Source organism: Cavia porcellus, unplaced genomic scaffold, assembly GCF_034190915.1.
Source record: "Cavia porcellus strain 051 isolate PalLab524CR breed Dunkin Hartley unplaced genomic scaffold, mCavPor4.1 scaffold_16, whole genome shotgun sequence".
NCBI classification, from domain to species: Eukaryota; Metazoa; Chordata; class Mammalia; order Rodentia; family Caviidae; genus Cavia; species Cavia porcellus.
The window spans coordinates 10,215,524-10,240,518 of NW_026947499.1; the positions used below are offsets into that span (position 1 = coordinate 10,215,524).

Here is a 24,995-nt window from a genome sequence, read left to right on the forward strand (position 1 = left end):
TCCCAGCACTTGGGAGACTGAGGCAGGAGGATCACTGTGAATTCAAGGCCAGCCTGAGCTACATAGGGCAACCTTGTGTCAAAAAAGAAAACAAACATACAAAAACAACAACAAAAAATGAGAGTAAACTTTGAAAGGCAGCAATGGAGGGAACAGCACAAGACTTTTTGAAAACTGGTGAATTGTACGAAGATGTTGGCAGGAGTCCATTTGATGCACCAATGGAAGGGTTCCGGTTTAATTCTCCAGGCTTTGAACTCCTTCGTGCAAGAGGGGAGTGACAGAATTCACCTTGTAGTCTAGATCATTCTAGCTATAGAGGGCACAGAATACAGGAAAGACTGCAAGGTCACACGGAATTTCTGACTCAGAGATTATAGTTTGGAAAGAGGCAGATCAGCATTTATGAAGCACGTGCTTGGGCAGGCCACGGTGGCAGATTCCCATCATCTCGGCTGCTCAGGAGGCTGAAGCAATTTAGCAACACCCTGTCCCAAAATTTAAAAAAGGGCTGGGGATATACAAGTAGCTTAGTGGTAGAGAACCCCTGGGCTCCATTCCCAGAACTTAAATGACCATCACCGCCTCCATAACAACAAACCCTGTAAAGTGCTCCCTTTGACAGGAAATATTTTAAGTGCTTCACAGACCTAACCTATGGCATAGATAGTTTTTCACTGGGCAGTGCAGGCTGATCTTTGCCTCCAGGTCCCCCTGCCTCAATCTCCCAAGTGGCGGGATCACAGGCATGTGCCACCCCCACTCTTGTTTTTTTCCGTGGTTCTGAGGATCAAACCCAGGGCCTCCTGCCTGCTAGTACCCACTCTAGTGCTGAGCTACATGCCCAGCCTTTAAAAAACCCTCTCACTCTGTAGCCTGGACTGACATTGAATTTGTGATCCTCCTGCCTCAGTTTCCCAAGTGCTGGGATTACAGGCCTGCAACACTCGACCAGCTGGGGCAGGTTGTGTTTTGGTCCTCATGTTACAGAGAAGGAAACACAATGGTTTGCCTGTGGACACCCAGGCAGGCGGACTAGGGACTCAACTTCCCACTCCCTCTTAGACTTACAATGGAGTGTGTTAAGTTGTAAACCAGGACAGGTATCTCATACTGCGAGAACAGATGCGGCTTCCTATCCCAGAGCAGGTGGCCACGAGCTGAACAGGGAAGGAGTGCAACACGCAGAGCAGAATGAAATCATTCAGCACGATCACATCAAATAAAATGAAGTGGGTGCCGGGGAGATTGACCGGTGAAATGAGAAGGAGCCAGACCTGGTGACTGTTCAGAAATTTTGGATTTCATCAGGCATGGTGGTACCCGCCTGTGAGTCCAGCACTCGGGAGGCTGAGGCCGGAGGATGCTGAAAGTTGCAGTTTGGACTACATAGTGAGTTCAAGGTCAGCCTGAACGGTGTAGTGAGATCCTGTTTCAAGAGAAATAAAATAAAACTTTTGGGATAAAAAATTGGGGGGTTTCATGGATTCCAGCATCGGCAGATGCTCAATTTCCTTACATACAATGGTGTGGTGTTTGCATGGAATCTCATACGAGCTTCTGTGTAGTCTTTCTTTCCTCCCTCTTTCTCCCTTCCTCTCTCTGTGTCTCTTTCTTTCTTCCTTTTCCTCCTTCCTTACTTCTTTCTTTCTCTCCCTCCCCCCCTGCTTTCCCTCCTTTTTTTTTTGTTTTTTTGAGACAGGGTCTCACTGTGTGTGTAGTTCAGGATGTCCCTGATTTTGGGGTGATCTTCCTGGCTCAGCCTCCTGAATGCCGGCATTACAGGTGTGTATCACTACAGCTGGCCGAAAGTTCTTTGTATTCAAATGAGATGGGAGCATTAGGAGAAAATTCGAAGAATTTTGAAGCTATATAGATGTGGATTAAGTTGGATGTAGGGGCACATAGTTCTAGTCTCCCAGGAAGCTGAGGCAGGAGGATCATAGGTTTCAGGCCAGCCTGTGGAACTTAGTGAAACTCTGTCCCTCCAAACCATCTCCTCCTTAAAAAGAAGAAAAAAGAGTCCAGCATATAGTTTAGCTCTCTTCACGTTCAATTCCCAGTGCTGGGGCAGGCTGGTAGGGGAGAATAAATAGGGGTTAAAATTCTGCCTCTGTCATTTCCTACATCTGCAATTTTTTTTTTTTACATCTGCAATTTTTAATGAGTCATGTGGGCGTTTGTTAAACTCCGTCTTCTCACCCTGAGCCACAATAGTCCCTGTCATAGTCTATTTCCAGCTTTACCCTTTTGTTTCAATCTTCAAAGAGCATCCCAAGTAAATGCTTTTTTTTTTTATGGTGGTGGTGATGTTACTGGACATTGAATCCAGGACTTTTATACTAACCTTACACCCCAAGTCCTTTTTATTTGTTATCTTGAGGCAGGGTCTCACTAAATTTCCCAGGATAAACTCAAACTTGGGATCCTACTGCCTCAGTCTCCCGGTACTGGGATGATGATGATGTTGATTAGAAACAGGATCTTGCTTTTTAGTTCAGGATGGTCTTGAACTCATTATGTAACCCAGGCTGGCCTTGAACTTGTGGAGATTTTTTACCTCAGCCTCAGTCTTAGATTAAAGATATGTGCCACCATGCCAGGCTAAGGTATTTTACTCAAACGGATCAGGTTTTGGGTTTTTTTTTTTTTGTATTTGTATTTTTACCGGTACCAGGGATTGAACTCATGACTACATGCTTGCAAGGCAGGTGCTTATGCCACTGAGCTAAATCCCCAGCCCTACGGATCAGGTTTTTATCCAAATGCCATTTCAGTGAAAACTTTTTCCTACTAACCCTACCCCCTCTCCTGGTTTTCTCTTCCTAGGTCTCAGTTACCCACAGTCAGCTGTTGGCTGAAAATATTAATTGGTAAATTCCAGAAATAAACAATTTGTTGGTTTTAAATTGCATGCTACGTCAAGTATGTTCAGGTAGATCTTCTTTTACTTAATAAAGGCCCTGAATGCAAGGGTAATAATGCCGGCAGTTTGGATGCCAAAGAGAAGCTACAAGGATGCTTTTAAGTGGAAAAGGTAAAAATTCTCACTTTTTTTTGGGTGGATACTAGGAATCAAATTCAGGACCTTGTGCTTGCCAGGGAGGGACTGTACCCTGTAACACTGAGCTATATCTCTAGCCCAGAAGTTCTCTCTCTCTCTCTTGCGCTCTCTCTCTCTCTCTCTCTCTCTCTCTCTCTCTCGCGGAAGCTGGGATTGAACTCACGACCTTGTGCTTACCAGGCAGGCACTTGGGCCACTGAGTTAAATCCCCAGTCCCAGAAATTATCACCTTAATAAGAAAAAAAGAAATTAGATGCAGAGGCTAAGATGTAAGAGTGAACCATCTATCCATGAGACTGTGAGGAAGAAAAAAGAAATTTGGGGTAATTTTTCTGCCACGGTTTGGAATGCAGACGTTATGGTCACAATGCATGATCATGCCTGAATAAGAAAAAGGCATTAAATTGTGGGTGAAGATCGAACAAAAGATGTTTTATCAACTCATAGCCATGTTTTGCTATAGCATTAAACTTATCCAACAGTCTATCATTTTTGTTAATTTTTTATTGTGTCTAATTCACAAATTAAACTTTATTACACAGAATTTAAAAACATAGCAAATATGGTACTATGGTCTGCATTTTGATGTCACCCCCAATGACTTACGGGTCATAGATGGGGCTTTTTCAGAAGTGGCTGGAGCTAGAGTGTGTGAGGCCACAATTGATTTGTTACAACATTAGGTGCAAGGGCACTAGGATGAAGGGTGTGGGTGCTAGCTGACCTAAGTATCCTGGATAAGACAAAAGGGGCAGATAGATGCTGTGGAAGGCCCTTGATTGTTGTGCTACCTTCTGTCCAACATGAAATACTTCCGTAGCACCTGTCTGCTATGCAACCATGCCTTGCAGGACTGTAACCTCTATAAACTGTGAGCTAAATCATTCCTCCTTTAATTTTGGGTGTTGGGTATTTCATCTCAGCAACGAAGAAAGTAACTAAGACATAAGGGTCTGGTGCCATCTGAAGTTTCAGCCATTCACTGGGAGTTTTGGAACGTATCCATCAACGGAGAGGAGTATCCTACTCCTATTCTACTTTTTTGTCTTTTCTTTTAGCCTTTTATAATCTGTGTAGCATACATGTACATTTATACCTTTCTATCAATCAATTGGTTTTGCAGTGCTAGAGATGGAATTCATGGCCTTGCATAAAAACCCCATCTCATAAATGAATGCATTTTTAAAGTTTATCTTGTTTACTATACCTCCTCTATGAGCGTTTTTTGTTTACTGTTACTCGTAGTCTAAAATAGTTCCTAACACTCAACAGAAAATACCCAACGGGATGTTTAACATACCAGGTAACAATCATAAAAGGTTTACAGTATAGGCCAGGCTCAGTCCTCAGCATTTGACATATTGAAGCATCACAATAACCCTATAAGGAAAACATAATTACTACAATATCTTTATTTCACAGGAAGGAAAGAGTGGAGAACTTGAGGCTCTGAGAAACTAAGTCACTTTCCCAAGGTTACACAGCTATTAAGTGGCCTAGAGATGTGTGGCATGAAATGAATGAAACTCCACTCGGTCATCGGGGCGGGACTGGAAAGTGACAGGCTGGAAGGGAGCCAATCGAGCGCGTGCGATGCTGAACGCGAGGCTCACACTTTGCAGGCAGGGTTTACAGGACGGAGAAACAGAGCTTTGGGAAGTGAAAGGCGACGGGGCCGGCTCTACGAAGCCCATTAGGAACAAGCAGCCACTCAGCCCCTGCGGACGGGAAGCAGGAAGTGGCAGCGGGCGTCGCGTGGATGACGTCACACGGGCGCCAGCGCGAGGGGCGGGGAAGGAGGAGGAGCGAGTCGGGCTCAGGGGGCGGCTGCACAGTCTCTGGGATCCCCAGGCCTGGAGGGGGGTCTGCGCGCGGCCGGCTGGCTCTGCCCCCCGTCCGGTCCCGAGCGGGCCTCCCTCGGGCCAGCCCGATGTGACCGGGCCCAGTGGAGCCTAAGGAAGGAGCGGGTCCGTCGCGGAGCCGGAGAGCGGGAGGAACATGACATCGCGGAGGTGAGAAGCCCGGTGGGGCCCGACTGGGCCCTTGGCCTGGCCCCTGCCGCGTCCGCTCGGCCCCGCCCGGGAGGGGGCGCCCCGGCCAGGCTTCGGACTCCGGTCCCTGGTGGGGGGTGGGCGCCTTGCCGAACCCTAGACCTCTTGGGGCCCCCGGGCCCTTGGCGCCCCCACCCCTCGGGTCCCCATTCATTTCCTGCCTTCCCGAGTTCCGGCTCCCGGAGCCCCGGGGATGCCCGTCTGGACAGGGGCAGGTAGAGCAGCCCAGAGAACCGCGGACGCCAGCGGCCCAGCTCGGCGCCGCATTCCTGACCCATTGCCTCATGAGAATTGCCTCATGGTGATTCCGAAATAACCCCGCGCATTCGGGGAGGCTCCTCGGCCTGGACGCGGGAGGGGACCTGCGCGACAGCCGAGCAGCTCGTGGTCACTCTGCTGCGGGCGCGCGTTCAGGGACTTCATCCAGGATCCCCCCACCCTTTTGTGTGCCCCTTTGCATCTTCTTTCCCCCCACATCTCACGTGCCAGAAATGGAAAAACTGACGGTATCTGAAGCCACTAAGCAGTGTTTCCTTTCTCTAAAGCGATCTTAGCCTTGGGAGGTTAGGAAGGAAGGCAGCTTTTATCTAGTTAAGTGTTTAAGTCTTCACCACCACCAAAAAAGTCAGGTAACTATCTTGATTCCCGTTTTACGGATGTAGAAACTGAGGTTGAGAAATAAAAACATGCTAGTAAGTGGCAGGATTTGAAACAAGGGTTAGAAGAAGGGGGATTAGTGAGTTAATGAGATCCTTTGAAAGTTCGGGGTCATAATACTACTCGTAACATTTACTTAGCTCTTACCAGGAGCCAAACACGGCATTTAATCCACACAACAAACCTATGAGGCCAAAAGTATTATCCTGTTCTAAAGATGAGTAACAGTTTCAAAAGTTAAGCATCCTGTGCTTTGTCACTCAGCTAATAAGTGGAGCCAGCGTCTGCCATGTTAATGACCACATTGCTGTTATTATTTTATATAACTTGCTAATCATTAATAAGCCTTAATTTTGTTGTTAAACACTAGTGTGACCTCTGGTTTTCAGATAATGAGCCTGCTATTTGTGTCATCTCTCTTTACATGGATTCACACATAAGACCCATTGTCTATTCTTTTCCGTGATTGTCCAGCTATAGCCATCTCCTTGAAGATTAGAAAAATGGTTTCAAGCTGTTGGGGCTACTTGAGAAACTAAAAAATATTAGGAATGTCTCCTTAAAACACACCTGCCTGTGATTCATGCATGGATGTGGACTACAAAAGGGGAGGGAAAAGAAAACTGCAAAGTCTTAGGAAGTGAGTGACTTGGACAAGTCTCTTGGCAAGTGCTTGCAGATCTGGGTAATATATAACTGCATTTCAACAGAACAGTGTATAGCCTCAAATGCTGTAATTCTTTAGGGAGCTTTTAAATAAGACAGTTGTCTATTCTTTAATCTGTCAAATAGTCATTGAGCCTTTTGTTCCTTGTGTCTGCTTTTCCAGACAAGTAAGGATCTGCTGTTTTAAGATACAAAAAGATTGAGGGAGGGGGTGGGGAGAGGGGCCGAGTAGTAATAGACCCTGCATTGTCCGGCTTGTTAGTTTAGAAGCAGTGAAGTGTGAGCTTAGCCAAAGCAGCAAGTGGTTAAGGTGACTGGTTGAAATGGGATAATTCTTTCTCCCCTCCAGCCCGTCTTACCTGTTACAGAGAAGGAATGTGTATGCTACCTAAAAAGTCAAGTTATGAACAGACACATCATTGGCAATTATTATAGTTTAACCAGCTTCACTGAGATATAAATGACATGTGTACAATTTGATGATGGTTTTCTGGAGGAGGGCACAGTGTTTCACTATGTCATTCTGACTGGTCTTAAACTCCCTAAGAGTTCCAGGCTGGCCTCAAACTTACAGTGATCTTCCTGCTTCAGCCTTCTGAATGCTAGGGTTACAGGCATGCTCTTCCATGCCTGGCTGATTTGATAACTTGTGGCATGTGTATGCATTTGGGAAAGTATCACCACACTAAAGAGAATGAATGTACCCATTACCCTGGTAAAATGTCTTTGTGCCCTTTTATAATACCTCTTAATCTCAGGCAACTGTTTGTTTTCAATTCTATTCTTACACATTTTGCATTTCCATGACTTTTATGTAAATGGAATTAAGCAGGGATGTACTTTTTTTTTGTTGTTCTGTTTTGCTTTTGAGACCAGGTCTCCCGCTGTATTCCTCTGTGGCCTTGAACTCATTTGTAGTCCAAACTGGCCTCAGAACTTGAGGTGATCTTCCTGCCTCAGCCTCCTGAGTGCCAGAACTACAGGCATGCCAATTAAGCACTATAGTATTGACCTGGATCCTGAGGCATTTTTATTTTGTTCTGAGGCAAGGGTCTCTCAAAGTTGCCCCTGCTGGCCCTGAACTCTTGCCTCAGCCTCCTATGTAAGCTGGGATTACACTCAAGTCCCACTGTGCCCAGCTTTCACTGTGCTCGGAGGGCCTGGAGTTTTTAATTTTGATGAAGTCCAGTTTATCAGTTTGCTTTTGTACATATATGGCTTTTGTTGCCATTTCTAAGAAAATTTAACCCAAGATTTCAAATATATTTTTTCTTCTGCAAGCTTAATAGTTTTAGGTTTATAATTTACTGTTAATAAAATTTTGCATAGGGAATGAGGTATAGATACCCGTTTCTTTCTTCGTCTTGTCTTTTCAATACAGGGCCTCTGTGTGGCTGGTCCAGGCTGGTCTTAAACTCACCGTGTAGCCCAGGAACTTACAGTAGTCTTCCTGCCTCAGCCTCCTGAATGCTGGGATCACAGGTGTATGTGCGTGTGTCTTTCTTGCATATGGATATCCAATTGTTTCAGACTCTTTAAAAAAAATTGTTTTAGATTTTGAGACAGGGACTCACCAAATCATTAAATTGCCTGGGCTGGGCTTCAACTTGGGATTCTCCTCCTCAGTCTCCCAGAGTGCTGGGATGACAGGTGTGTGCCACCTGATGGCTTAGCACTGTTTGTTGAAAAGACTGTTTCTCTCCAGAGAGTTTGTACATTTGTTGAAAATGAATTGTTTTTATGTACGGATCTGTTTCTGGACTTGATTATGTCTCTTGATCTATTTGTTTATCCTTATACCAGTATCACAGGGTCTGAATTACTGTAGTTTTATAATGTCTTGAAATCAAATAGTGATGTTCTTTTTCAAACTATTTTTTTTCAAACTATTTTGTAATAGTATTCATTCATCAAGTAGTGATTGAGCTGGGGTAGGATATAGCAGTAAGAAAGGCAAAGATTCCTATTTTCATGACTGAGAAAGAGAATAAACATAAATACTTATGATAATTTCAGTATAAATGCTAGTTTTTCCAAAAATGTGAGGATGGGGAGAATACAGTTTGTGGGTTTTTGTTTTGTTTTAATACTGGGGATTGAACCCGGGGCCTTCACACTGAGCTACATCTGTGGCCCTTTTTTATTTATTTTGAGGCAAGATCTCAGTAAGTCACTAAGTTGTCCAGACTGGGCTTGACTTCCAAACCTTTTGCCTCACCTTCCCCGAGTGCTGGAATTACAGATTTGGACCCCACTGTCTAGTTTATAATTTCTTTTGATAGAGAGTTCAGGGAATGTAAGTTCTCTCTAGGGAGTTGATAATATGCGCCTACACGTGAGTGACAAATATTCTGAATTTTGTTTTGCAAAGTTACAAAAATATTTCCTATTTGTCAGGCTTAGATTTTCATTTGCATTCAGTAATTAAAATGTCAGTATATTCTGTGCTCTAGTATCTGTCAACATCCTAGGTGGAGAAACTAAGGCATTGAGCTGGGCATGGTGGCACATGCCTGCAGTCCCAGCACACAGGAGGCTGAAGCAGGAGGATCGCTGCAAGTTCAAGGCCAGCCTGGGCTACCCAGTGAAACTCTGTCTCAGAAAAACCAAAAACCCAAAAAAACTCCAAAATCCAAAAAACTCAAAAACTAAACTAGGATGCTGAGCAGGACCCCACTAGGTACCTTTGAATTTACATTTTGAGGGTCCTTGTACTGGACCACTCCCCCACCCCGCCATTCAGTGACGGAACTGGCTGTGTTTTCCCTGTCCTTCAACTTCTAGTGAATCCTTTACGTTTGCTTCTGCTCCTCTGAAGGAGATACCCAGTGGCTTGAACTAAGAGGGGCAGAAAATGGAGCCTGTTCTCAGACTCCAGGCTTTTGGTTTATCTGCCGCAGGTCAAGTACACTTTGTCCCTGACTCTCCTTGGTGGCCGTGTTTGTTTATCACCCGTGGGAGTAAATAAACTGGCCTTTTGAGCCTTCCCAGCAGAAAGTGGGTCGTCTTTGTTGATGTCATGTCCCGACAGGGAGGCCGAGGCCCGGCCAGCATGGCCCCCCATGCACTGGCCGCTGCTGAGATTCTTGCCTTCCTATGCACGGCCGGCACGGACAGCAGCTGAGGAGTGGCGTGTGACCTGCGGGAACGGGACCAGCTCCTGTTTGCAGTTGTGCTGAGCAGGCCTTGGTGTACTTTGTTTGCAGCCATGGAACATTGGAGATGCTGAGCTCAATCCTCTTTCCCTTGGGAAACGCAGACAGCGCTCCCTATCCACTGCTGACATTTTTAAGGAAGAGAAAGGCAAACGCTGGCGTTCATAGGGTTCTGTGGCAACTGTGGGTCATACCAGGGTTTGGGGTGCATGAAGGAAGATTCAGATGCCCTAAAATACAGCCCAGTTCATTACTGTGACTTTTTTTTTGTCTTTTTGCTTTTTATCGGTACCGGAGATCGAACTCATGACTGCCTGCTTGCAAGGCAGGTGCTTATGCCGCTGAGCTAAATCCCCAGTCCTTACTGTGACATTTGAAGTTGGCAGCACTGGAAGAGAAAAGAGCTTGTCCACATCTGCAAGAGGTGCTGAGTTCAGAGAGCGGACAGATTTTCATGCCTGTGTAAAGTGATAAAGTCAGCAGCTGAAGTGTGAAATTGACTGGTATAGAATCCCGTGTGACACCAACATAGACACAGACACTGCGTGTGTTTATGTGTATATAAATTGTGTGTGTGTCTGTGCATACATAGACATGTCCACCCGTGCTGTACAAAGTGTTTTATTTTTTGTGGTGCTGGGGATTGAACCCAGAGCCTTGTGCGTGCTCAGGAACATCAGCGTCTGAACTACACCCTCAGTCCTTTTTTGATTTTACTTTGAGACAAGGCTGCACTAAGATACATACTGGCTTTGGAACTGCAGTCCTGCCTCACATCTTGAGGAGTCAGGTGAGCTATACCCCCAACCTTCTGTGAGGATTCTTTCTTATTTTGGAAAGAATATTATGTCACTCAGGCTGGCCTTGAACTCACAACTATCCTCCTGCCTCCGCTTCATGCATGCTGGGATTGCAGGTGTGCGCCCGTTCCGGGCCTTTGCAAGAATTGTTAAGGGCTTGTGTCCTGTGCACTGCAGAGAGGAGTTTGGATTGTGTTTTGAGAGCAGTGTGAAACCGTAGTAAGATGTGATCAGAGGCGGAGCGACACTGAACTGATGTATTTAAAAATATCCTCTGACTGCACGGAAGGCAGGATTGCTGGAGGCAGGAATTCTGAGGGAGCAGACAGTGACGGAGAGGCTTTGAAGTCGGGAAGGAGCGGTCTGGAAAGGGCTTGGGGAGGCAGTTTCCCTAGCTGCTCTGTCATCAGGGCGGGGATGCTGACCAGTGAGGCTGCACGAGACGTACACTACCAACTCTCTACCAGGCAAAAGCTGCTTTTACCACGTTTTTTTTTGCCTTTGTTTCTAATTTTATTGAGGCAGTATGTTGCTGTGTGTTTCCAGCTCGCCTAGGCTGTGTAGCCTAGGCTGGCCTCCAACATATGAAGATCCTTCTGCCTCAGCTTCCCAAGTGCTGGGGTTACAGGTGTGCACCATCACACCTGAGATTTACAGGGTTTTTGGTAGCTTCTTACTTACAATACTTGTCCCTGTTTACTGATTCTTTTCATGGTTTAACTTTTTCTTATAGAATATTATAGCTATAACTAGAAAACAGGAATATTTTTATAATCTGCAGAAAGTAACAAACTTCTAACTTTTTCTCTAAGGCACAGGTAATTCTGCTGGAGCATGAGGAAAAAAGATATTCTGAGATCACTTCATATATAGGCAAGAAACTAAAATTAGACATTGAACCCTTACCTTAAACTCCTTTCTGAGTATAGTAGCTTCAAGAATTAGTTCCTGAAATCACTGGCCTGCTGGCCTGTTTCCCCACATCCTTGTATTCTTTTTTTTTGTTTTATCAGCATTTTTAAAAAACTCACTTGACATAAGTAAATTTCCAGCCTCAGAGAGCTAAGCCTTTGCAGAATCTGTACCCACTAATCAGGGGTTGATGTTTTTGTTTTAACATTGTATTGTTTTTGCAATTGCCCGGGAGGCCAGCACTCCACCACAGAGACCCCCACTCCCGTGAGCCAGCCCTTAGGATTTTGTACACCGTGGCAGGGAGGGAGCTGTCGTCCAGTTTCCAGCCCGCCGAGCACGGGGCTCGTGGACAGCAGGTCCTGGAGCCTGTGTGAGATTTGGACTTGAGGGTCCTTTGTTTTCACCATCTGGTAGCGTGTGTGTGTGTGTGTGTGTGTGTGTGTGTGTGTGTGTGTTGATAAATCTTTCTATGGGATGGCACTTTATATTCTGAGATCCTTACTAAACACAGATAAAGCTAGTAGATGGCAGGTCAGAAGAGAGGATCAGGGCCCCGCAGGACTGGCAGGTGTTAGACTGAGCCAGAGAAAGAGGCTCACTTGTCTTCTTCCTACCTCTTTCCTCAGTGTCTTACATTGAATTTTATCTTTTAGTCTTTATCTTACGTTTAATTTTATTTTGACCACACAAGAGAATGAACCAAGGCCTCACAGGTGACAAACACGCACGCTTTACCAGGGAGGTGCGCCCACAGTCTTCCTCTGTACCTTTTGTTTCATGCCCTTCAGAATCCAGTCCACAGCCCTTTATTTAGTGTCCACTGATACATGGTGAGATTGGAAATGTGTTTCTTTTCATCTTTTCATCCTGTCTGAACCCCTGTGTGTCCCCTTGTTGAGAGACTCGGATGGAATCCTACTGGTTTACCTTTGTCTTGCCGTTAATAATCAGATACCATCTATGCTTGTGTGTTACACTTTTTGTTTGATTTGTAGTCCATTCCTGTTGTATCCGATGCCTGCCAGGAGGGAGATGAGCTGGAGCTTGGTGGAGCTTTTCGTGGCTTCAGTTCCTGGTAGCCTGAGTGCTTAGGAGGGTCCCTTTCATTCCGTCTTCTACCTTCTGATAGTAAAGTCTCGGATTAATTCCAGCTGCTCATTAGTTGCTTTGCTTGCTGCCAAACAAGAAATGGTTGGTGATTGACCAGAAGTATTAAGTGTTAGGCATATAATTGGGAAAGGGGTCTGGGGCTGCAGTTCAGTGGTAGAGTTTATGCCCAGCATGTGTGAGGTCCTGGATTTAATCTTCAGTGCCGTAAAGCAGTAACAACAAGCAAGCAGTCTAATTGGGAAAAAAGTTCTGGTGATTTTAGCATGCTTTTTGAAAACAATAGCTAAGGGTGGAGAGTTTTGGAACATATTAAAGTCAAGGAGATGGGTTTGGGAATAGAAATTACTTTTTTGTTTTATTGAGACAGGGTCTCACTGTCCTTAAGACTGGCCTTGAACTTACTGTGTGTCTCTCACTGGCGTTGAATTTGTTGTGATCTTCCTGCCTCAGCCTCTAGGGTGCTGGGATTACAGGCATGCACTGCCATGCCCAGTTAGAAACTGTAATTTCTAATTACATGTTCTTTGAAAAAATGTAGAAACAGCCTCAGTGCCACAAAGAAGGTAAGTGTATGGATAGGCCATGTAACTTACACGACACATACTTCAAAATGGCCCATGTGAAACCAGCGTAATTATGCCTGCGAACTCGCTATCCTGCAGGCACCCAGTGGTGATGATAATCATAACAACTGAAAACTAATGCTTATTAAATCCTCACTCTGTCCAGCCTATGTGCTAAATGCTGGTTTCTCTCAAACTATCACTCTCATCGGTTTGCTCTTAATAACAGGATAGGTTGAATTATAAGTTGTAAATGCAATAACAGGTTCTTTAATAAAAGGGTGAGGAGCCGACCACAGGCCTTATCGCCTGCCCCTGATCCTGCTGATGGGAGGAGGTGTGTGCTGGGCCTCACTCACCTGCAGCTGCTTGACCAGTGTCTGCCCGCCCTTGGTGTCAGCAGAAAGTGCAGGGAAGTGTTAGTTGCAGGAAGAGACGTCTGAATTCCAATTCCCACTTTAGAAATAAGCAGCAGCATGTAGAGGCTGTTTGATTTGTTTGTTTTATTTTATTGTTGTCGTCGTCGTCATCGTCATCGTCATTTTCTTTGGTCCTGGGGATGGAACCCAGGGCCTCATGCATGCTAGACAAGTTGTACCCTCTGCCCAGGAATTTAATTTCTTCAGTCTGCTTTGCATGCTAGTATACAGCAAATGTGACTGTGATTTTTAACCAGGTATCCTCTAAAATGGATGACACATTTTTCTTGTTGTCAGAGTGGGTTCATAATTACTAAAAAACATACTAGTATAACCATTAAAGAAGTGATTGATACTATTCTGTGCAGTATGAGACTTGAACCCAGGACCTTTGCACTGAGCTCCGTCCCCAGATGTTTTTTGACTCAGGATCTCACCAAGGCATTAAGCGCCCAGACTGGACTCAGATTCTCAGTCCCTGTCTCAGCCTCCTAAGGTGCTGGGATGACAGATGTGTGCCACCATACCTGGCAAGCGCAAGTCTGTTTTTTGGTAATTTATTTTTATAATAAAGTTTTAAACATTTGTAAGTTATTTTAAATTTTATAATTTATAAGAGCTCTAAAAACAATTTATTTTCTGGGGGAGTTACTGGGGATCTCCTTTTTAAAATTATTTTTTGAGACAGTCTTGCTATGTAGTCCAGATTGGCCTTTTATTTATTTATTGTTTGGTGCTGGAAATGGAACTCAGGATGTTATGCTTGTGTGGCAGGCACTGTGCCACTGAGCTAACCCCCTGGCCCTCCAGATTGGCCTTGAATTCACTATCTAGCCCGGGCTACCCTCAAACTCATGGCAGTCCTCCTGCCTCAGCCTCCCAAGTGCTGAGATTACCAGCATGTGTCACTATACACAACCAAAAATCTCCTTAATTCATTGATGATCCATTGATGGTTTTTATCGAGGAAAAGGAATGAGGAATAGGAAAGGGAGAGGAGGAATAGGAATAGCTCCTAAGGGACAGGAAGGGGCCTGAATGGGTTGGGCTTTGTTTGTTTGTTGAGACACGGCCTCCCTGTGTAGTCTAGGCTGGCCGGGAACTCACTATATATTCCAGGCTGGGCTTGGATTTGTTTTGATCTTCCTTCCTCAGCCTCCTGAGTGCATGCCACCCAGCCCTGATAATTTTTTTGTTTTTTGAGACAGGGTCTCACCATGTGGTTCAGGGTAGTCTCAAACTCATAGCAATCCTCCTGCCTCAGCCTCCCTGGGATTGCAGGAGAGCGCCATCACAACCAGCTCAGATTCATACTAAAATTCCTGTAGTAGCTGGAGTTGTAGCTCAGCAGCACAAGCACCTGCCTGGTGAGTACAGGGACCAGTTTGATCCTTGGCACAAAAGAAAAAACAATCCTATGGTAGCACACAGATAGGGGAAACTTTCTTTTTGGTGCCTATAAATCCGGTAAGAAGTGACTGTGTAAACAATAGCCATTTTATTCTGTGAAATAGAGGCCTGCTGGGACCAGCTGAAGTGAGCCCCTGTTGGGTGTCTTCTCTTGCAGCAGGAGGAGGCATGTCTGACAGTTCTGATGACTCCACCCTGGCTGGAGCTGTGAAGCTGCAGAGGAGAGTGCAGATGTGGGGTTCACTCTCGGGCTGCTCCTCCTCCCTTTCAAGTGCCTGAGGCCTATTAAGGAACTGCCATCTTGTCCTGTGTTAGCCCTCTGCTCTGGCTTTGAGGTCATTGGGGAAGAACCAGATGTGTGTCTGCCTTCAGGGAACTTCTGGCCTGCCTTTTAACTGGCAGTGGTATTAACTCTGCAGTTGGCCACAGCTTTGTGTATCATCCAGGCGAGGCATGGGGTACATGGAAAAGAGCGGATGGGGATTTTTCAGGATCCCTTCCGGAGGGAGAAGCATGTACTAAGGCCACGTGGGACACATTTGAGGAAATTGGAGAGGCTGTCAGAGCATGGGTCAGTTGGAGTCACATCTCGCAGGACCCCGTTAAAATCTGTAACTGTATTGTAAGTATTTGCTTCCGGCTGAAAAAGCAAAGTTTCTAGTTCCAAAGGTGCAGTGTTGAAGGTTGGTTCGTGCTAAGCAGTTTTTTTTTTTTTTTTTTGCTGTGCTGATATTTTGCATATTAATTTATTTCCATCATGCAACAGTGCTTGCTATGTGTTAAGTTAGTTTCTCAGTGTGGCAGGAAACCCAGAAGCCATAATGGAAAAATGTGATAAATCTAATGACACAGAGATGAACTTCTGTAGGAAAAAAAAATAACACAGTAAAAATAGAGAAAATGCTAAGACATTTGCCACACTTATAACAAAGGGTACTTCTGTGGTTATATCAAGAGCTCCTACAAATCAGTAAGGAAAAAACTAATAAGAAATAAGTGGTGACAGATTGGCAAGAACGGAAAAATAAATAATCTGAAAGCATGAAAAAGTATTAGGTTTTAAAAATAAACGCAAATTAAGATGCTACCATTTTCCATTGGTCAGATAGACACAGTTGAAAAAAAAGGTATATGTGTGATATTGGCAAAAGTGAGAAAAGATGGAATTTCTTATGCAGTCGATGCCTTCTGAGGGTAGTTTGGCGATACTTGTCAAAATAAAATGTTACATGACTAAGTAAAGCATTCTATTCCTAGAAATTTAGGGGCTGGGGGTTTAGCTCAGCGGCATAAGCACCTGCCTTGCAAGCAGGCGGTCGTGAGTTCGATCCCCGGTACCGATAAAAATGAAAAAGACAAAAAAAAAAAAAAAGAAAAGAAATTTACAGATGCAGATTTATGCAGTGATGATCATTGAAGATGAGGTTTTGCTTGCTTCTTGCTTTCCCTCTGTGTTTGTTTTTCAGTATTGAGGATTGATCCTGGACCTTTGTGCAGAGCCACATCCCCAGCCTTGTTATAAAATTTGAGGCAGGGTTTTATAAAGTCACGGTGGACTAGAGAGAATTTGAGGTCCTCCTGCCTCAGCTTCCCAGAATGTTGGGATGACAGGCGTGTGCCACCACATATGGTGAGCTTGATTTTTAGTAACACGAGCTTGGGGATAATGTAAATAGCCTGAAGGAGGATTAGGTTGTGGTTGGTGCACTCATACAGTGGGATAGTGTGTCACCATTGAAAAGCGGTAGCGGTACCCAAAGGCCTTCTAGTCAGGGATCAGGAGACTCCTGTGTGTATGTGTATTGCTTCACCGACTGGGCACGGACCCCTAAATGTGTGCGCACACATACATAAGCACAGTCTTTTTTTTATACCAGTACTAGGGATTGAACCCAGGAGGTACTCTACCACTAAGCTATGTCCACGGGCATTTAAAAAATCATTTTGAGACAAGGCCTCACCAGGTAGCCAGCCTTGAGCTTGATGTTCCTCCTGCTTCAGCTTCCAGTGGTTGAGCCCACACCTGACTGTTTTCTGTTGGTACTGGGGACTGAAGCCAGGGCCTTGTGCGCGCCCGCAAGTGCTGTACCGCAGAGCTGCACTCTCAGCCCTGAGATTCCGTACAGTTTAAGACACTGCTCTTAGTGCAGTTGCTTCTTCATGGCGTGGGCCGAGTGGTGGGGGTGGCCGGGAGGGCAGGGAGTGAGCTTGGCCTTGTGCCTGCAAGTCCTCTGCCTCTGACTGCGCCCCCAGCCCAGCGGTTACTTCTGATAGGTGCAGTTGAGCATCTGGAGGGAAGCTTGGGCCTTTTCACTTTCCTACCTACCTGAACAGTTACAGTAAATGAATTTAATGGATTTTAGAAAGTCTGTCTTCTCAATGAGGTCCAAAAAAACTGACTGAAAAAATTGGGCTGCAGTATAGGTCGGTGGTACAGGGCTTGCCTGGCGTGCCCCAGGCTCTGGAGTCACCCTGCAGTGTAACAGTAAGAATGACTCTACCCCTGGGCAGCATGGCACACTCCTGTGGTCACCGCACCCGCTCAAGATCAGTTCAGCTCAAGAGTTGGAGGACAGTCTGGGGAATAGAGTGACACCCTGTCTCAAAAACAACAACAAACAAACAAACAAACAGAATCAACAGCCCAAAATAGATCAGGAAAGATCCAATAGGAATGAAAAACAGTGGTCAGCCCCAAAGATCTTGGTAGAAGCATTTAATAGTGTGGGAAGGCTGCCATGACAGTGAGGAGGTCCAGACAGCTTGAAAAATTCTTTTAGAGCTTTTTTTCTTCTTTTTTTTTTGAGACAAAGTCTCACTGTGTAGTCCAGACAGGCCTCAAATCATGAGGATCCTTCTGCCTCAGCCTCCTGAGAGCTGAGGTTACAGGCGTGCACCACCATGCCCAGTTTAGAAACTAGTTTTTTTTTTTTTTTTAAATCAGTACCAGGGATCGAACTCACGACTGCCTGCTTGCAAGGCAGGCACTTACGCCACTGAGCTAAATCACCAGCCCCAGAATCTAGTTTTTAAAAAAGCAAGAAGCGACAACAGTAGCAACGGGGCACCGATGAGCAGCAGGTGGACAGTGGGGGCCTCTGGATAGCTGTTGGACAGGCGGCCACTACACAGCCTGCAGAGTTTCATTCTGTGAAGGCTAAGGGTGGGGCAGGGCGTCAGGGAGAGCTTTAACGGGGAGGGCCTCGATTTCCAGGCAGAGGGCGCATCGGCTCCTCTCTGCAGCTGTTACTTGTGGGTTTTAGGATGTTTTTTTGAATGTTCAGGTCCATCATTATGATGTAAAAGTACTTAGAATCTTACCTGAATTAGGAACAATGTCTGAACTTGCAAATCATGGAAGTAGCTAAATAGCAAAGCCGAGATCAAACCTAAGCTGTCAGTAATAATGGATTAAGTCCCCCAATTAATGTCTGTGTCAGGTGGAATTTAGAAACGACAAATCAGCATACAAAGAATGACAAAGAAAAAATCAAACAAACATCAGTCAAAGAGAATTTGGGTGAAGCAGATGCCAGGCTAAATAGGATTCACGATCAAGTGTATTAAATGATGTATTGAATACAAGGTAATTTCAAATCGATGAAGGGTATGCTCTGTGGTGGAGAGTATAGACAAGACTCTTATGTATTGAATAAGGTGAGAACAAGCAAACGAGCTCTAATAGCTTTAAGGCTCACATCCTCTAAGATTAGCACACAGGCTGGCCTCAAATTCTCAATTTTCTTGCCTCAGCTTCCGGGTAATCCAAACACTCAGGAGGCTGAGGCAGGAGGATCAAAAAGTCAAGAGTCAACCTGAGGTACATAGTGAGTTAAAGGCAGCCTGGACTGCAAAGCAACAGCCTGTCTCACAAAGCAATAAGAATCTTTTTCAGAAGCGTTTTCCCTTGGGTGGGTTTTAGTCTTGCAGATTGAAAAACATGAGCCAGGGCTGAGGGTGTAGCTTAGTGATAAGAGCATTTTGCTGGCATGAGAAGGGCCTAGGTCCAATCCCCAGCACCAACAAACAAAATGCAGAAACCACAAGTAAAGGCTAGAAGAGCGAAGCCCGGCATCCAGATTTAATAATGCGGTGGTTTTCGTGAATTTGGACTCCTGTTACTTTTATAAATGAAGTCTCCTGGCTGGTGATAAAACTCATCAGCACGGTGCCAGCCTGGCAAGCGTGAGGTTGTGAGTTCGATCTTCAGTACCAGAAAGAAAGAAGAAAGAAAAGAAAGAAAAAAGAAAGAAAGAAAGAAAGAAAGAAAGAAAGGGTTGATGGCTTCTTCAGCTGAGATGAGCATAGAACTTGGCTTGTGGGCGGTTTGGTTGCTGCCTTGGAATGGAATTGAACTTGTTTCTTGGTTCTCAGAATGAACAGCTTGTTGAAAGACTTTCAAATTGGAGGTTGGAATTGATTTCAGTCCTTGGGATTTTACCATTTGGTAACTTTCTTAAAAACAAAAAACAATTGAATTGAAGGCAGTGTTAAAATTAGAATCCTAATTTATCAAAAAGTTTTATTGCTATTAGATTTTGAATTATACACAGACTTGACTTAGTCTAAGGAAATTCTAACAATTCTAACAAATTCACCCTCATTTATGGATTTATCATTTGGTTATGATATGTTTTTTCCTAATGTGTTGTGATACTTTGTTTGAATTTGGTGAGAATATTCTGGGTGCCAGTGGTACTTTTTTTCTTCTTCGTACACTTTGTCTAATGGAGCTGTCAGCGTTGTACTTGCTTTGTAAAGGGAAATAGGGAATTGTCCTCTCTCTCCAGTGTCTTGGAATAACTAACTGAAAGACCACGGGGACTACGGAGTGCTGCAGGTCTCGAAGGTTTGGTAGAATTCCATTGTGAGAGCCTGGGCCTGCGCTCTTCTAAAGGGCTAGCTTTCTATAGAAGAGCTCCTTTTCTATTTTTCTACACAAAGTGATTGCCTAAGTCTTCTTACTCCAGTGGGGTCAGTTTTGGCATTCTGCATGTCCCTAGAAAATTAGTCATTTCATCTAGGTTTTGTAACTTTATTTGCACAACCTTTTAGTCTTTTCCTCCTGGGATCATGCCCCTTCTTTTTTTTTTTTTTTGTCTTTTTCCTTTTTATCGGTACCGGGGATCAAACTCACAACTGCCTGCTTGCAAGGCAGGCGCTTATGCCGCTGAGCTAAATCCCCATCCTCCCATCCCCCTTCTTTAGAAAGAAGGCTCCAAGCTACCAGAAAACCTCTGCAGGGACTTTCTCTACCTGGGATACCATGTCAGAACAGCTTGAGGCCTCCTATGGCTCACCTGTTTGCCCTGCCTGCCAGTTTTTCCTCAGTTCTTGCATGCTGTAAAGGCTTTCAGAGTTAGGTGTGACATCACCTAATGAGGTTTTTTTTTTTTTTTTGAGACAGGATCTTATTATGCAGTTGAGGCTAACTTGAACCCACTGTGTACCCAGGGCTGGCCTTGAACTTACAGCAATCCTCTTGCCTCAGCCTCCTGAGTGCTGGGTTTATAGGCATGTGCCATTACGCCTTGCCTTATTTTTGTTTTTACTTATGAGTTTTTTGGATTAGGGCATTCTCTATGCATCCTGCTTATGTTGAGGCTGTGGTTTTTGAGTAGTTTTCTTTTTTAATTTAATTTGGTGCCAAGGGCTGGGTTTCAGGCCCTGCTCATGCTGATTGTGTGCTCCCCCACGGAACCACCCTCCAGCCCTGTCCTGTTGCTGAATGGTGATATCAGGCAGGATGTTCCTTTAGGCCGATGGCTCTGAGAAGCTTGTGTGCTGGCCTAGTGTTGTACTTACTGTGGTACTTATTATACTATAGACGACATTAGCTCACTCTACCCTCGCAGCTGACCTGTGACACCAGGAGCACCACCGTCTTCATTTGATAGACGAGAGTTAGCAGGCTAAATAAGTAGCCGAGCGTCTGCAGCTGGATTCCAACTGGCGCAAAGTCGGGCACCAGACTCTGTTCCTATTTACAAGGCTTTTTCACCCAATGGAAGGTTGTCTTTCCTTTCTGTCTTTGGTACCATGCACTCATATTCTGAAGAGATTTGCTCCCCAGACCTGTATTATGCAATAGTTTTTCCATGTTTTTTCTCCTGGTAGAAGACACCTATGTCACGCGGCTTCCAGACTACCATCCTGCGTTAACCTAGCTGTTTGACAGCCAAAAGCCAAGGGGATTGACGTGTTAGTTAGCTTGTGTGGGTAGACTAGCTTATGTGGGTAACGTATGCGTTCCAGTATATTTTTTGAAAAATTACAAATAGCTGGATGTTATTAGTTTTAATCCTTTTTTTTTTTTTGTGGTAACGGGGATCTAACTCACGACCTCGCACTTGCCAGGCCGACGCCTGTGCCGCTGAGCTAAATTCCCAGCTCCTACTACTTTTAATCTTTTACAGCTCAGGGCAGCTATGTGGGAACTGCAGATCAAAGAAGTTGCGGACAAGGTCTTTTTGTTTGTTTTTGATTTATTTTTTATATTGGATGATTGAAATAACTACACAGAATATAAAAAGGATTGACACTGGATTAAGAGGTACAAAAACATTGAGGTCGAAGCTTCTGTGGGTGAAAATTCTTGATCTTCTGACAAGCTCTCAGAGGGAGCTAAGATTTTCTTCTTTTGCTCTGAGCCTTGTGATTTTTTCTTTAAAAAATAATCAGTTAATCAGAATAATATTTAGATTCCTCTCAAAGCAGTAATGAGATGCCACAGGAAAAATTAAAAATAAGTTTCGGTTAATGGAAACCACGGGAATGTCAAAGTTGAGCTGCTTTGGGGTGGGGCTCTTGCTCTCTGGTGATTTATCTGAACAATCTTGGATTTGTTACGATTGTCAGTGCTTGCTATCTGCCAGACGCTTGCGCTACTGGTCGGCAGCTCCCTCTGCCACACGTGCAGCATGGCCCTAGTGTCCCACCTCCCCGCCCACCTTTCCACACCTCCCCACAGGACACCTTCACCCCCAGCGGCTCTGGCCCAGACTTCTGCTTATCCGTGCTCCCTTCTTTTCTTTCTTTTTTTTTTTTTTTTTTTGGTCTTTTTCGTTTTTATCGGTACTGGGGATCGAACTCACGACTGCTTGCTTGCAAGGCAGGCGCTTATGCCGCTGAGCTAAATCCCCAGCCCCCCTTCTTTCCTTTCCACCCTTCCATGCAGCCCCTCAGCCGCCCTGTGGCCGCATCTGAAAAGCCCCGCCGGGGCTCCTTATCGCTGCTCCAGCTTCTGCCCGGGCTTCTTGGCACCATTTCCTGCCTGTGTTATCACGGAACCTTTCTGGCTGCGCTGTAGGCTCTGTCCTTGCTCTCAAACTGTCATCTGAAGGATCATTTACTCAGATCTTGGTGCTGCTCTGCCCCCCCATCCTTTCCCGTTTCACTAGAACTCGAACCCTGGGTTTCTGCAGGGTGCTCTGAAGCATTGCAAGATCTGTTCTTTGAGTAGCTCTCCGGCTTCATCTCTTCCTCTGTCTCATGCCTGCTCTTTGTCAGCGTTGTGTACTTGACCGCATCACACATGGTCTCCCCGTGCCCTTGATCTGGCCCCTCGTGTTGCCCCTGTGCTCCTCCTGCCTCTTCGCCCTCACCCCTGCGTATCACACCTTCTGGTGCCTGATCAGATGTCATGTCCCGGGCCGGGGTGCTTGGTGGCAGAGTGAGCTTAGCACAGGGGGCCCTCCCCAGCCGCCGGCGCTGTGCTGGGCCCCCGCTTTCTGTTTCCTCCCCCTGCCTTGTTCCTCTTTGCAGCACTGAGTACCATCTGACATTTCATTTATTTGCCTGTTGTTTTTTCATTTTCTGTCTCCTCCATTATAAAGATAGCTTGGAGTGGGTAGAGACTTTGTTTAAACTGCTGTCCTAGGGTTGTGGAAGCCCATCGTGGGTGCTCAGTGTTTGCTGAATGAATGAAGCCTGTTTCTTTTAGGATCTCAAGCAGTTTTGTGTGTGTGTGGGGGGTGTTTGTGTGTACGTGGGTTGATGGTGCTGGGGATTAAACTTGGGGTTTTGCATTGAGCTATATCCCTTTTGTTATTTTTTATTTTGAGATAGGGTCTTGCTAAGTTGTCTAGGTTGGGCTTGAATTTATGATTCTCCCACATCAGTCTCCCTGAGTGCTGGGATGACAGGTGTGCGCTACTTGGCTAGATAAATCTTATTCTTAAAAAGCTCTGTTGAGGTATAATTTATGTGCCATACAGTTTAGTCATTTAAAGTATCCGGTTTGGTGGTTTTAGTGTACTCACAGATTGCAATCATCACCTTAATTTCAGGACATTTAGTCACCTCAAGAAGAGACGCTCTGCCCTTGCTGCCACCCCTTTTGCCCTCTTTCGCCTGTCCCCCAGCAAGTCCTTTGGCTTTCCCTTTCTGAGCTTTTCCTGTCAGTGCAGCGCAGCCTTTGGCCTCTGGGGTCTGGCTTCTTTTACGGGGCGCCCTAGCACTGTGTTTGCAAGCTGCATCCAGCCTCTAGCGATTTTGGTGTCGCTTTTCTTTTTCAGATTAATAATTCGTTGTATGGATTCTTTTTAATCTGTGTAGCTTGGTGTAAAGACTTTTTTTTTGTTCTGCTGTGGGGCTGGGCTGCTGCCCAGGACCTCCTGTCATTTTATCACTGTCACTCTGTCACTGGGCTATTCCTCTGGCCCTCTGTCTTGTTTACTCTTAAAATAACCCAAGAAGTGTGGTTTCCATCTTCCAGATGAGGAGCGTGAAGAGGAAACGCTGAGTACCTCGTGCAGGTGCAGAGCTGGTAGGGTAGAGCCTGTCTCCGAGCCACGGGGCTGCTGGCTGTGAGCCTGTCTGGCTGTCTGGAGACACACAGGTTGCTCACCCTCGCTCCTGCCTGTTGGGAAGCACTGTATGTAGTTGGGCAAATATTTGTTGAGAAGTCTCTTAAAAGTCTATTTGATTGTCAGTACTGAGACTCTACATTTAATATTGACTTACATTTCTGAGCGTATTTACAGGCATTAATTAGCCAATGAAGGTACTGGATAATGTGACTTTACAAGTTACTCTCTGACTATGAAACTTTGACTTTTTTTTTGTTTGTTTCACTGTGTAGCTCAGGCTGGCCTGGAACTTGCAGCAATAACCCTGCCTCAGCCTTAGCCTCCTGAGTCCTGGGATTATAGGTATACACTACCACACCCAGTGAAATTTGGTGACTTTGAAATCCATGAAGGAGATCTTGCTGAAAGTAGGCAAGATTCCTTTGAAACAAATGCCATCTGTGGTGAGCTTTGTCATTTGTGGGGATTTTTTTGGAAACAGAATCTCATTGTACAACCCAGGCTGGCCTGAGTCCTCCTGCCTCAGTTTCTCAAATACTGGTATTCCAGAGAAGTCCCATGCCCAATTTGATTTGTGTGTTTTAAAAAGCATTTTATTTGAAATAATTTCAAATCGCCACAGAAATTGCAAAGAACTCCTATTTGTTTTTCACTGGTGTGTACCGTTGACATTATACCATCGTGCTCTATCAGTTTCCTTCGCTAGTCATACAAACCCGCATTGCAGTTTTGTGTGTATATAATTGTATATGACTTTTTTTCTCCTGAACCATTTGACATTAAGTTGTAGACATCACATTTTATGTCTCAAATGCTTCCCTGTATATTTTCTAAAACAAAGCAGTGCTGCTCACAGCACTGCTGTATGTCCTCACAATTTGTATTATGTTGGCTGTATGCGTGTAGTCCCAGTTACTTAGGAGGCCGAGGCAGGAGGATCACAAATTCAAGGCCAGCCTGGGTTATTTAATGAGATGCTATGTCAGAAATAAAATATGCGGGATGTGGTGGCACATGCCTGTACCCCCAGCCCTAGTAAGGCTGAGGCAGAGCTGCTTTTGAGTTTGAGGCAGCCTGGACTACATAGTGAGACCCTGTTGCAAAACACCAACCCAGCCAGACTTCAGATTCCTTAGACTGGTGCAGCAATGTACTTTATGGCAAAAAGCTCTTCCTTTTTCATCTCTTTGTTTTGGTCCGTAATATTGTCCAGCATTGCACAGTTATTACCTTTTTGTGATTTATTGCGGTCTTTAATCTGAATAATTCTTTGTCCCCCACGCCAATTCTTTCATTGTTATAATTTTTTTTTTTCTTGGAGACAAGGTTGCACTATGTAAGTCAGGGTGTCCTTGAACTTGTGGTGATCTTTCTT

At 45.0% G+C, this 24,995-nt stretch overlaps 1 protein-coding gene across 2 annotated transcripts in view; it reads left to right on the forward strand.

Annotated features, from left to right (window-relative positions):
* The first annotated feature begins 4,853 nt into the window (after positions 1-4,853).
* Positions 4,854-24,995, forward strand: part of Ptpn11 (protein tyrosine phosphatase non-receptor type 11) — an 87,026-nt gene continuing 66,884 nt past the window's right edge. Inside the window, exon 1 of one of the 2 annotated variants that reach the window (XM_063225674.1) lies at positions 4,854-5,076. In XM_063225674.1, coding sequence (XP_063081744.1) covers positions 5,063-5,076 — 14 coding nt within the window. In that variant the 5' untranslated portion in view covers positions 4,854-5,062. The remainder of the gene's footprint in view (positions 5,077-24,995) is intronic. The other variant, XM_013144831.3, reaches the window with a different exon arrangement.